The following is a 13,620-nucleotide window of genomic DNA, read 5'->3' as shown; positions in this document are numbered from 1 at the left end:
TATATTATTGAAAAAGGGTAGGGTGATGCTTGCCAAAATACAGGCATCAAAATCTAAATGCGTTTTACATGGCAAGCACCATTTCAGAAGAGGCATTCCCTCTTCTCTCACACAGGCAAGGGGATGCCTCTTCTAAGACACACCTTCCACAACACACCTGTACTTCACGTACAAACAAGGAAAGGAGGCCTTTTTCCTTAATCAGTATCGTTTTACAGGGCTCTTTTTGTAGAAAAAGCCCAGCAGGAACTCATTAGCATAATAGGCCACACCCAACAACAGGAACTCATTAGCATATTGGGCCACACCCCTGACAGCACAGCTCATTAGCACATTAGACCGCACCCCCATGTTACCAGAAGTGTGGTCATCGAGCCACACCCACCTTTTGCTTGTTATTCTGTTTACCTTGTTTGCTGTCCAAACCCAGGGCTTTTTTGTAGCAGGACCTCCTTTGCATGTTAGGCCATACACCCCTAATGTAGCCAATCCTAATGAGTTTCTGTTGTTGGTTGTGGCCTATTATCCTAATGAGTTCCTGCTGGGCGTGGTCAACTTGGGAGCCAGCCGGAACTCCGTTCCTGTGCGTTCCTGCCCAAAAATAGCCCTGGTTTTGCACATAAAACTTGTGTAGCTCTAACTGCTTCATTGGTTGATGAACCAGCTTGTACAATCAGCCACCCTAACATCAGTCCCATCTTCTGGTCACTATATCTATGGACATGTGAAACTGCCTTCTACTAAATAACTGGTCATCAAAGTCAGTATTGCCTACTCAGACTGGCAGCCGCTCTCCAGGGTCTCAGGTGGAGGTCTTTCCCACCACCTCCTGCCTGGTCCTTTTTAAGTGGAGATACCAGGGACTGAACCTGGGGACTCCTGCATGCCAAGCAGATGCTCTACCACTGAGCTACGGCCCCTGCCAAATCGATGGCTCCCTTACATTGTTTATGTCCAGATGCAGCGGGGGAACAGCTGGATGTTGCTGGTGGACCAGGGCTGTGTATGGCTCATTGTACACTGGAGACAAAACCTCTCTGTTGGGATGTTCAGGAGTGGGCTGGAAGCGGCTCCTTTCTGAGTCCTGGTTGCTGGGCTGAGGCTGTTGGGCCGGCTGGCTGCTTTTTCCTTTGGACTTCCGAGAACTTCCTTTCCTTTTCAGTTCAGGTTTCGGCATCCCTGTAGCCATCAAGACTGGGTTTGCAGGACACTGAAACAGGAGAAGAAATTGCTTCTGTCAGTCATCCTAGCATTCATCTCCGATTATATCTATTTCCCTCTTAGCATGCACATAAGAACATAAGAGATGCCAATGTTGGATCAGGCCAAAGGCCCATCCAGTCCAACACTCTGTATCACACAGTGGCCAGAAATACCAGTGCCATCAGGAGGTCCACCAGTGGGGCCAGGACATTAGAAGCCCTCCCACTGTTGACCCCCCCAAGCACCAAGAAGACAGAGCATCACTTGCCCCAGAGTCCCTATCTATACCTTGTGGCTAATAGCCACTGATGGACCTCTGCTCCATATGCCCATAAAACATTAAAGAATTACAGACAGAGGTTAGATCCATAAGAGAGAAGGAAATCTGCCAAGATTCTCCTGAGAATCTCAGCTTTCATCTGGGAAACAACAGGACAGGATTCTAGCCCCTGCAACTGTGCAGATATACTCAAAAGCATCTGGGCAATCTTAGAAGCCAGAGAGGTGGCTGAACAAGCTTTTGGGCTTTTCTGCTTTCTCGTTTTCCTCAATTATTTGCTCCTTCTAGAGGTCTATTAAATATTACATCGCTGTACGTCCGGCATAAATCTGCAGGTTTTTATGTCAGACATAACATGTGGAACACAAAAAATCCGAAGCGACAGGAACATACAAGCGAAGAAAACAAGAATGCTTGAAAGGCCCTTTGAGTGGTTGGGAACAGAGCTTTTTTGAAAACACAGTTTCTAGTCCTTAGGCCTACCCAAATACGATGAGCTAAGTAGGCCACTGCCCATGCACTGGACTTAGAAAGATATAACTCTTATTTGAATTGCACTGCCAGTCACGACTCCTTCCCAAATTCCAAATTCTACATTCCTGTTCGGTTTAAAAGGCCAAAGAATTCTCCTTCGGCCTGCACTTTTCAACCATGCACTTACACGGCCAGGTGGAGGCAGACAGTCTTCACCCAGCCCGTTTTCAGTCACACCAAACAACTGCCTCTCTGCAAGGGAGCCCATGCTGTTCTGAGAGTGGTGAGTGGAAGTCGCTCCCTTGCCTCCCGACGCCCAGGAGTTTGTTCGGCCTTCGGAGTTGAGTGAGCCTCTCCCGCTGCCGGAGCACTAAATCAATAAAGGAGGGAGCAAGCAATTGGAGTTATTATGGTTTGCAAAGATCTACAGGGGACAGAGTGTTGGCCGTAGTCAACAAAGATCAAATTTCAAATCCCGGTCAGCTTCCAAGATCACCACATGCATCTTACTTTTGGGGGAGGAGGCATTACGTCACAGCTGACTTATGGCGACCCTGTGGGGTTTTCAAGGCAACAGATATTCAGAGGTGGTTGGCCATGGCCTGCCTCTGCGCAGCAACCCTGGACTTCCTTGGAGGTCTCCCATCCAAGTACTAACCGGGGCCGACCCTGCTTAGCTTCCGAGATCTGACGAGATTGGGCAAGCCTGGGCTATCCAGATCAGGGCAGCTTACATTGTACAGGTTTGAAATAATGAACAATAAGCACGAAAATTAAGAATCTCTCCTTATATATAATTGAATAGTGGGTGCCAAAGTTCTAATTCTAAAATGCACTCCCTTAGTGTATGGCTGATGGCATTGCTCCTCAGCATATATCGCCACCAATCAGAAGGCAAAGCCCGGGTCCCGCCCACACCACAACTGCTGGGACAACCTGGTCTTTTGCACTTTGGCATATGGAAGCTGATTGTACTTCACTCCATTCCACACCTCAAACTCTCCCCCCCCCCCGCAAGGCAGTTGGAATGTCAGTTACATATGGAACCTGCTGTATTCTGGTGGTGTGCAGGTCCCAGGTTCATGTTTTAAAGGCAGACTGACACTGTTTGCCCAAAGCCAGAGCACTCTCCCAAAGCCTCTTTCTAGATCCCGTTGTATTTATTTCCACAACGGGCCTTATTTCTAGTACTAAATATAAAAGCCATTTCCCAGCCTTCTGTCAGTGTGGGGTCACCAGGAAACAGAACGGTGGGTGGGGCTATGCAGATGAAGGGGTGGGGCTATGCAGAATGCGGCATCCCCATCTCAGTGTCGCCTCTGGTTCCAGTGCTGGAAAGAACTAAGGCTGGAACTTTAGTAGGGTTGCCAGTCTCCAGGTGGTGGCTGGAGATCTCCCAGAATTACAACTGGACTCCAGGTCAGAGAGATCCAATTCTTGTTGGGATTTACAAGTTCTCTCTCTGTAGTTGTCATGACCCCCAGAGGGGTCTTTGGGTTTCGCCGCCACCACCCTGGACTTTCGGGTCCCTCGGGAGTCCCAGGGTATCCCCCAAGCCCTTGCTAACCGAGTGTTACAGGCGTGAATGACCCAGGCGGACACCAACCAAATCACACAGGTTTATTAGGAAAATTGGGCAAGGTGCGTCAACTGGATAACAGGGGGAAAGGTCAAATGAAAATAAACTAACGCAACTGCCTTACTTGGCTTTTCCTATCAGGCCCCAGCCTGCCTAACTCACTCAGGCGCCTCCTTCTCCCAGCCCGGCCTGTCTCTCACGAGACCCAGCCGCAGGGAGGCAAAGGACGGAAGCTTCTCCCCTTCTCGCTCAGAGACTCCAGTTACCATCAACCAGCAGCCAGCAACTGCCTTAAACTGTCTTCCCCCAGACTCCGTTCCCAACAGATTCTAACGGTCTCCTTTAGAATCTTTCCTGCCTCTCCCAATGCCTTCTGGGAGTTGTAGGCCTAGCCGCCTCCTACTGCCACCCAGGCCTCTTAGGCTGGCTAGGCCGTACTGGCACAGGCCAGATCATGACAGTAGTCATGAAAGAATTAACTGTATATTTATGCATGCTGATGTCCTAGCTAGTTTAGACGAGGGACCCAATGACTAAGCCTGCATGTAATTGCCACCAGAGCAAAGTGACAGAACGCATCATTAGTTAGCATTGGGATTCTCCAATTGGGTAATCAATACTTTGGGGGTGGACTAGAGAGTAAGCACTGGGTTTCAGTTTTATTGGTCTCTGTCGCTCTCTTCTAGTTTGTTCTCACACAAGGTTTACATGTGCTTAAGTAAAGATGTAGGATAGGGCAGCTAGACAAGATATAACTGGTGTAGTATCAAATCGACCCCTAGAGGGAGCCAAACACGTGCAGAACAGGGAAAAACCAAATGCATGTGGGGCGCCAAGAAATCAGAAGAGAAATTAGGGTCCATCTAGTACTGTGGAAACTTACCAGCCCCAGATTTGGTGGTTTTGGTCCTGATAAGCTTTCAGATCCAGAAAGGGAGGAATCAGCATTTCGGAACTGAGCTGTCTTAAGACAGTACAGCCACTCTTGGTAATCTTCATAACTGGGGCAAATCACCCGAATGGAGTTGATTAATCGGCCTACGAGGAACATAAATCGATAAGTTTAACTGTGCTTTCTCTGTTTCTCTTTGGAGTCCTCTGTTTTGTAAAGAGTTTGCTTTGCAGGTGAAACGCATCGATGTCTGTTCGTATAACAGCGTTGTGTCCCAGCCCCAGCTCTAAATACCTATTCTTCTACTCCACATTAATTATACATTAATTAATAACTACCACCTCCTGGTTCCATCTGTCGCATATATAATAGTAGAGGGGCTGGCTCATGCCAATCACAAACACACAAAACAGCAAAAGCAGGCTGCCTACAGACAAGGTAGGGGTGTTGTTGGCTATTTAGCAGAGTGTGTTTAGCTTCTAAGAAAAAAAGTTTACTTATAGAAGAGAGAAGAGATTGGATTTATACCCTGCCCTTTACTACCCAAATGCATTCCCTCTCCCCTGTTCGTAGTACCTTCTATTAGAAAAGAGGTCTTCTGGTTTTCTTCAAACTGCACTTGGATCGCGTTTAGAGGCAATTCTCCCTGTTTGTATAAAAGGGTTAGAATGAGACATTTGAGGATTAAAATATTTCACCATCCATAGTCTCCCAGGTTCCCAATACTGTCTACACCAGGCTTGTAAATCACCAGTTGACTTTTCTGAGTAAAGGAGTCAGGAAACCATTATAAAGTCGATTGTAGTCTTTTACAGCCGCAAGTAAACCAGTGAGGCTACTGAAACCTTTCTGTGGGCTAGTAATTTCTGTGCATTTATTGACAAGTCTGGTCTGACTTGTCCGTGGCCCACTTCACACCGATGCCTTCCATCCTTGAACTTCATCCTCCCGACTGAGCTACAAAACTCAGGGAATGATTTGGTAAATTCCAGAACTCAACACCGACTGTGGCCTGTATTGCTAATAATAACTCATTATAATTATTGCATGACACTGTGTATTGAACAGCCAGGAGATCCTAAGATTGTCTGGCAGCCAAAGGTTCTAGCCCCTTTAGAGTGATGTACCACTAGGTGGCGAGCTAGACTTGTTTTTAAGGCAAGAGACATTTCAGAGGAGGTTTGCCATTGCCTGCCCCTGAGTCATGACCGCGGTATTCCTTGGAGGTCGCCCTTCCAAACACTAGCCACGGCTGACCCTGCTTAGCTTCCGAGAACTGACGAGATTGGGGTAGCCTGGGGCATCCAGGTCAGGTTCTAGACCGCTGTGCGTAGCCTACTGTATATAGGATCCCCCTCTGTGATTTTTCCCACCGCTGTGGCTCAGGTGGTTAAGACGCTGAACTGCAGGCTGTGGAAGGTCAGTAGTTCAGCAGTTCGAGACCCGAGTTGCCGCATGACGGAGTGAGCTCCCGTCTCTAGTTCCAGCTCCTGCCAACCTAGCAGTTCAAAAGCAAGAAATTGCAAGTAGATAAATAGGGACCACTTCGGTGGGAAGGTAACAGCGTTCCGTGCGCCTCGGTGTTTAGTCATGCCGGCCACATGACCACGGAAACGTCTTCGGACAGCGCTGGCTCTTCGGCTTGGAAACGGAAATGAGCACTGCAACCCTAGAGTCGGACTCGACTGGCTTTCGAGCAAGGGAGACCTTTACCTTTAATGTGTCGAGCTAATACTAGTGCCATGCTTCTGTTTGGTATTTTGGAATCCTAGTTGCAGACTTCTGCAATCCGAAGGCATTGTTTATTGAATGCCCCGTTTTGTTGACTACTGATTCACTCTGTGTAGTCAGCCGTGAGTCCCTGTGAGAAAAGCCACGTCATCGGGAATCTGTCTGGTTCGATCAGCCTCTCAGGATGGAACATCACAATAGGGACTCCAATCCTACAGCGATTATGGGTTCCCATAAATCGACACATCACTAGATAATGGCCAGTTAATGACGGAGAGGTCATAGAAGTATCTCCCACTACCAAGCCAAAAAGCCTTGAATCAAAACAAAAGGACAAGATTATGACCTCCCGCAAGGGTTAGGGGACGTCACATTTTGGGATTAGCAACGGAAGACCTTCCTGCGCAATACCAAAGAGTCCCGTGGGACCATAAAAACCAGCCCATTTATCGCGTCGTAGCCTCTTTGCGCAATGAGATTCAAGCACTCCAAGGCCTGACCGCGCTCGGGCTCTGCTATGGCACATCTGCTGAAAGATCACCCCTGGCGCTTGTGGCTGATTACAAGGGCTGATACGGTACAGGAAGGCAATTCCGTGACCCAGAAGGATTTTGTTCTCCGGCTGGTCTTGCTGAATCCCAGCCTTGGGTGATCTCTAATGCTATTTACTCTCTCAAGCAGTTTGTTCAGGATAAAGTGGCAGATTTAGCTTGATTTTCCGAGAAAGGCTGGTGACCGAGGGAAGGTGAATGTCTTGTAAGGGTCAAAGGTTTTGTTTTATTGAAAGATCGAACAAAACATCATGCATGTGGATGGTGTGTGTGTGAGACAGAGAGAATGAACGGTTGGTGAGTCCATGGCTCAGCGGCAGAGTATCTGCTTTGCATGCAGAAGGTCTCAGGTTCAATCCCCAGCATCTCCAGGTAAAAGGGTTAGGTAATAGGTCATATATCTGTCCATACATTACCTTTCCACTCAGTACTGGGAACTGTACCACATGATATCTCTGACTGTACAGAGCCATCGAACAAATGTAGAGCTCAGTGGCATCTTTAAGACCAGCAAAGGTTTATTCAAGGTATGAGCTTTCGTGGGCACGCACACTTTTTCCTTGAATAAATCCTGGTTGGTCTTAAAGGTGCCGCTGGACTCTGAGGGTGCGGCCAGACGGCGTGCCAGAGCGATTTAAACTGCTCCGGTTCCAATCAGATTGTATTTGATCCGGGACAAGCGCGGTCACATTACCCTCTCTCGCAGCGCAGCACATCGCTCCCAGGCGTCCACACAGCGGCGCACGTCAGCGGGTTTTTTTTTAAAAAAATATATCACAGTTTGCACATGCGCAGAACAAATTATCCCAAAAAGAATGCTCTGAAGCGAAGACTTCCCTTGAAACTTTTGCAACAAAACTGGCCTCCGTGAGGTCCCAGACTCATCTGAAGCCTAAAACTAGGCACTGTTTTTTAATTCCTTTTATTAACGCCAGGGTGAAGGTTCGCCCAAGCGCATATCGCCGACACCCAAAAAAAATGGCGGACGAAAACCGGAAGCCTCGGACTTCCGAGCAGGTGGCATCTTTAAGACCAGCAAAGGTTTATTCAAGGTATGAGCTTTCGTGGGCACGCACACTTTTTCCTTGAATAAATCCTGGTTGGTCTTAAAGGTGCCGCTGGACTCTGAGGGTGCGGCCAGACGGCGTGCCAGAGCGATTTAAACTGCTCCGGTTCCAATCAGATTGTATTTGATCCGGGACAAGCGCGGTCACATTACCCTCTCTCGCAGCGCAGCACATCGCTCCCAGGCGTCCACACAGCGGCGCACGTCAGCGGTTTTTTTTTAAAAAAAATATATCACAGTTTGCACATGCGCAGAACAAATTATCCCAAAAAGAATGCTCTGAAGCGAAGACTTCCCTTGAAACTTTTGCAACAAAACTGGCCTCCGTGAGGTCCCAGACTCATCTGAAGCCTAAAACTAGGCACTGTTTTTTAATTCCTTTTATTAACGCCAGGGTGAAGGTTCGCCCAAGCGCATATCGCCGACACCCAAAAAAAATGGCGGACGAAAACCGGAAGCCTCGGACTTCCGAGCAGGAGTGGCTCTACACCGGCGGAGGCGCGATCACACAGCAGGAAAATGCGGCTAGAACTGGAGCACCAGGAAACCACCACCTGGGGACCTGGTAGCAGAATACTACAGTTTAAAGGGTGTTTGAGGCGGTTGGCAACGGCTAGGGACGGGAGGCAGATGTTGGCTGTGTGATCGCACGTAAGCAGTCCATTTCTAACCGGCATGTATACCGGCTCAAATGGCCCATCTGAACGCGCCCTGAATCTGTTCAGCTGCTTCAGACCAATACGTAACTTTAAAGAGGCGGACTAATCACTAGAAATTTAAAAAAATAATAATGTGGAAAGTAACTATGTGTTAAACATGGAAAGGTATGAGTAGAGCTCCCAGGCCGTCTCTAGACACTGGTGTGCGGGTGTGTGTGTGTGTGGATAGGGTTGCCCAGGGCTCTTTTTGTAGAAAAAGCCCAGCAGGAACTCATTAGCATAATAGGCCACACCCAACAGCAGGAACTCATTAGTGCTTAGTTCTCGTGGCCCTTTCTGACATGCCTGAGGAAATGCTGATCGCCACTTTGGGTTCAGGAAGCAATTGTTCTCCAGGCCAGTTTGGCCAGGATAAGAACATAAGAGAAGCCAATGTTGGATCAGGCCAATGGCCCATCCAGTCCGACACTCTGTCACAGTGTGGCCCAAAATACCAGGTGCCATCAGGAGGTCCAGCAGTGGGGCCAGGACACTAGAAACCCTCCCACTGTTGCTCCCCCCCCAAGCACCAAGAATACAGAGCATCCCTTGCCCCAGACCGAGAGTTCCTATCAATACCTTGTGGCTAACAGCCACTGATGGACCTCTGCGCCACAGGTTTATCCAATTTCCTCTTGATCCTGGAGGGTTTTTTTTTTTTGCCATCTTCTGAGCATGGAGCAGGGGTCACTGGGTGTGTGTGTGTGGGGGGAGGTATTTGTGAATTTCCTGCATTGTGCAGGGGGTTGGACTAGAATACCCTGGAGGTTCCTTCCAGCTCTACGACTCTAGGTGTGTCGCTTCTCAGTTAAGCACCAAGGCCTCGCTGAAAGGGCCACTGCCCCATGGCCTGCTCTGGCAGAAACACCCACACACCCACGGCAGCTGCTAATTACACCCCATCCAAGCCAGGCGGTTGCCACAGAGTTGCTGAGAAAGAGACATTCCCGCTGTGGTATGCAGCAAATGGCTCCCTCTGACCCCTGTGCCAGCCGCCGGAGCCGTGGGGCAGGCAGGATGAGTCAAGGCGGGTAAACTTTGAGCGGGTGCCTGGAACGACAGCCGGAGGAGCTCAGCCCCAGGCAAAAGGCCAGGTTGGAGCAGGCAGCCCCAGACAAAGGGTGCCGGGATTCCTCCTGTTGTAAACTTTCGGGGAGGTGGTGGGGAATTTGGGCAAACTGCTGATGCGGCAGCCGAGGTTCCCATCAAAGAAATGGAAATCATGTGTGGTTTGTGTGCAGGCATGCTCCCTTAGACACAAGTGTCCTGCCAGAAGCTTCTGGGAAAGTCACAAAGGCATGAAGGCAAGGCTCTTCTCCATGGCAAGGGCTGATCTACTTGCCTCTGAATGTAGGGAACAAAGTCTGAGCCCAGTGGCACCTTTAAGACCAACCGAGTTTAATTCTGGGTAGACGCCTTCGTGTGCATGCAGACTCCTTCAGATACCAACCGATGAAGTGTGCGTGCACACGAAAGATCAGACCCAGAATTAAACTTGGTTGGTCTTACAGGTGCCGCTGGACTCCAACTCTGTCTTGCTGGAAGTCACGCACCCCAGACTGATTCCCTCTCTGGCCACCAAAAAGCGCTGTTTGGCTGGTTTTCACTGGACCGGTAAGACTGGGAGATGGGAGGCTTAGAACAAAGTTTGAGTCCAGTGGCACCTTTAAGCTTATACCCAGAATTGAACTTAGTAAAGCTAAAGGTTTCCCTTGCTCAAAAGCCAGTCGAATCTGACTCTAGGGATGCGGTGCTCATCTCCGTTTCCAAGCCGAAGAGCCAGCGCTGTCCGAAGACATCTCTGTGGTCATGTGGCCAGCATGACTAGATGCCGAGGTGCATGGAAAGCTGTTTCTTTCCCACCGAAGCGGTACCTGTTTATCTACTTGCAATTCCTTGATTTCGAACTGCTAGGTTGGCAGGAGCTGGGACCAGAGATGGGAGCTCACTCCGTCATGCGGCACTCAGGTCTTGAACTGCTGAACTACCGACCTTCTGGTCTGCAGTTCAGCATCTTAACCACTTGAGTCACTGCAGCCCCTTTTAGAATTGAACTTGGTTGGTCTTAAAGGTGCCCCTGGACTCAAACTTTATTCTATTGCTTCGGACCAACACGGCGACCAACCTGAATCTATTCAGATGAGAGGACTGTGGGCTTATCATTTTACTCTTCACCTCAGCACTATTATGAGCCACCGTGGTTACAGTGCTTGGAGTGTTGACTTCAGCTGAAGGGCTCTGAGTTCAAATCCTTCCTTAGGGGGGATGCTTACTGGCTGGCCCCAGAACAGTCACTTGATCTCGATTTGACCTATTTCACAGGGCTGTGGTGAGGATAAAATGGGATGGGGGAGGCATCTCTTTGAACTTCTCAGAGAAGATAAGAAGAAAGAAGAGGTTGTATTTATATCCCACCCTTCATTACCCAAAGGAGTCTCAGAGTGGCTTACAATCTCCTTTCCCTTCCCCTCCCCACAACAGACACCCTGTGAGGTAGGTGGGGCTGAGAGAGCTCTTTGGAGGACTACTCTTGAGAGAACAGCTCTGAGAGAACTTGTGACTGGCCCAAGGTCACCCAGCTGGCTGCATGTGGAGGAGTGGGGAATCAAACCCAGTTCTCCCAGATTAGAATCCGCATTCCTAACCGCTACACCAAACTGGTGTAAAAAAGGTAAAGGTTCCCTTGCTCGAAAGCCAGTCGAATCCGACTCTAGGGTCGCGGTGCTCATCTCCGTTTCAAAGCCGAAGAGCCAGTGCTGTCCGAAGACATTTCCGTGGTCATGTGGCTGGCATGACTAAACACCAAGGTGCACAGAACGCTGTTACCTCGAACTGCTGAACTACCGACCTTCCACAGCCTGTAGTTCAGCGTCTTAACCACTTGAGCAAACTGGTGTAGTACAGGACAAAACAAACAACAAACATACAACTATGATTATTATAAAGTTAAATTACATGACGTGTTAACTATTTGATCCCCAGTGAAGCCGGACGGGTGCAGTTTCACGCTCAAAGGATTGCGCCAAGCTCAAAGATTTTGTTTGTCTCTTTTCATTTATTTGCAATACACCAAACTGGCCTGGATTGGAGTGTCATCAGGCTGGAATGGGGATCTTCATGTGCAGTAGCTGATTCCGTGCCCGGACATGCCCATGGAAAGTCAGGTTCCCACAGTGTTGTCACAGGGCTATGAATCACCGGAGCCCGTCTCTGCCAAAAGCCCCACGCGAAAGCAAATATTCCTTTCCCATCATAGGAAGAGCAAACCTGACTGCTGGCCTCCAAAGGAGGGTTGCCAAGTCCAGCTTGGAAAAGTCTTGGAGATGTTGGGGGGGGGGGGTTTGGCTGGGAAGGGCAGAGCTGGTGGTGATGGGGTGAATCTTAGCAGGGATGGGATGCCATACAGTCGCCTGTAATTCCGGGGGAACCCCAGCCCCCCACCTGGATGTTGGCAACTCTATTTCCAAGATATTTACTCAGACTTTGGGGTTACCCGTTACATACCCTGAGCTACGTAGGGTTTGCCAACTCCAGCTTTGGAAATTCCTGGAGATTTGGCAGCAGTGCCTGGGGAGGGCGGGGCTGAAGAAGGCAGCGAGCTCAGCGGGGACGTGATGTCACTCTAGGACTTCCATTTCCCGGTGACTCTATGATCCGCCTCCCAAAGCCGCCATTTCTCCCAGGAAACTGAACTCAGGGGCTGTGGTCACACACACTAAATAATCAACTTTCAATGCACTTTCCAACTGGATTTTGCCAGTCCACACAGTTAAAATCCAGTTGGAAAGTGCAACAAAAGTGGATTATTTTGGTGTGTATGCCCGCAGCCCTGTAGTCCGGAGAATCCAGGCCCCAATTCGAGGTTGTTAACTCTGTATGGTTAAGAGTTATCCCCCACCCCACCCCAATTGCCTGGGCCGGCTGCTAGTCTTACGGTGCATAGAGATGCAGAGAGAGAAAAAAATCCGAAGACCCAAAACTGTGACCTGATTGAGGCGGAACCTTCAAAACATTGCCTCTGTCACTCTCCATTGAAAGGACCAGAGGCTGAAGGTGGCCACGAACTCTGGGAACCTTCCCAAATTCATCCAGCTGCCCCTGCCGGTTGGGACCTAGAGCATCTCCCCAAAACCACAGGCATGTTCTGTAACAACTGTCCCACAATGTGACCAGAGAATCCACAGAGTAGCCGGTTACTGCATGAGTCTGCTATTTTGAAAAGGAATCCCAAGACAACTTCTGGTAGAAGGAGGAGGAGACTGGATTTATACCCCACCCTTCGCTACCCAAAGGAGTCTCAGAGCCGCTTACAATCTCCTTCCCCTCCCCTCCCCACAACAGACACCCTGTGAGGTAAGTGGGGCTGAGAGAGCTCTCTCGAGGACTGCTCATGAGAGAACAGCTCTGAGGGAACTTGTGACTGACCCAAGGTCACACCAGCAGCTGCATGTGGAGCAGTGGGGAATCAAACCCGGTTCTCCCAGATTAGAGTCCGTGCTCCTAACCACTACACCAAACATGGACCGAATCGATGTAAGTGGAAGCCTAATCCACGAAACCTAATCCATGAGAAGCCTTTTGTGCTCGGTTTTGGGTATCCAAGTGTAAAAGGCATGACTCTTTTATCGAAAGCGGAGGGCACGCGTGTGTAAAGTTCAGCACGTATGCTTGTTAAAAAAATCTCTGAAGCAGCAACGGAGAAAGGGTTATCTTCCTGCCCCCACGTTTCCATGAATTTCAAAAGATACAAGTGCTGAATCTGTTTACGTCATAGCTCTAGATGCAAGTCCTCAAAGCGACTCATGAAAACTAAGAATATACACCTAAGCCAGGGGTCATTTCCTGCAGGAGCGCACAGGAGCAGAGCTCCGGTAGTAAAGAGCCCAGGGGGCGGGCACATGCAACTAGCCCCACCCCCTGCTCCCAGCAGCCCTCAGTCAGAGCAAGAAGCAGCCAGGTAAGCTGCAGAGCTCCCCCCGGTCCAAAACCAGTGGCACCGTTAAGACCAAGTTTTATTCAGGTACCAGCTCTCCCTCCTCTGCGAGGACAGATCTGCATGTCCCCCCCCCCAAGAGCTAGCAATCCAAAAGAGTCCAGTGGTGCCTGAGCGGTGGGTGTTGCCTTCTGACACACTTATGACGAGTTC

General features: G+C 49.4%; 1 protein-coding gene across 1 annotated transcript in view; it reads right to left on the bottom strand.

Moving 5' to 3' along the window:
- PLEKHN1 (pleckstrin homology domain containing N1) overlaps positions 1–13,620 on the bottom strand; it is a 77,502-nt gene that overhangs the window by 8,106 nt on the left and 55,776 nt on the right. The window contains 4 exon segments of the mRNA XM_015411678.1: positions 944–1,210; positions 2,145–2,327; positions 4,420–4,574; positions 5,005–5,074. Of these exon segments, the coding sequence (XP_015267164.1) occupies positions 944–1,210; positions 2,145–2,327; positions 4,420–4,574; positions 5,005–5,074 (675 nt within the window).

The sequence above is a fragment of the Gekko japonicus genome, unplaced genomic scaffold (assembly GCF_001447785.1).
Source record: "Gekko japonicus isolate JY-2015 unplaced genomic scaffold, Gekko_japonicus_V1.1 scaffold76, whole genome shotgun sequence".
NCBI lineage: Eukaryota > Metazoa > Chordata > Lepidosauria > Squamata > Gekkonidae > Gekko > Gekko japonicus.
The sequence above is the reverse complement of the archived record's forward strand: the minus strand, read 5'-3'. Positions and strand labels throughout refer to the sequence as shown.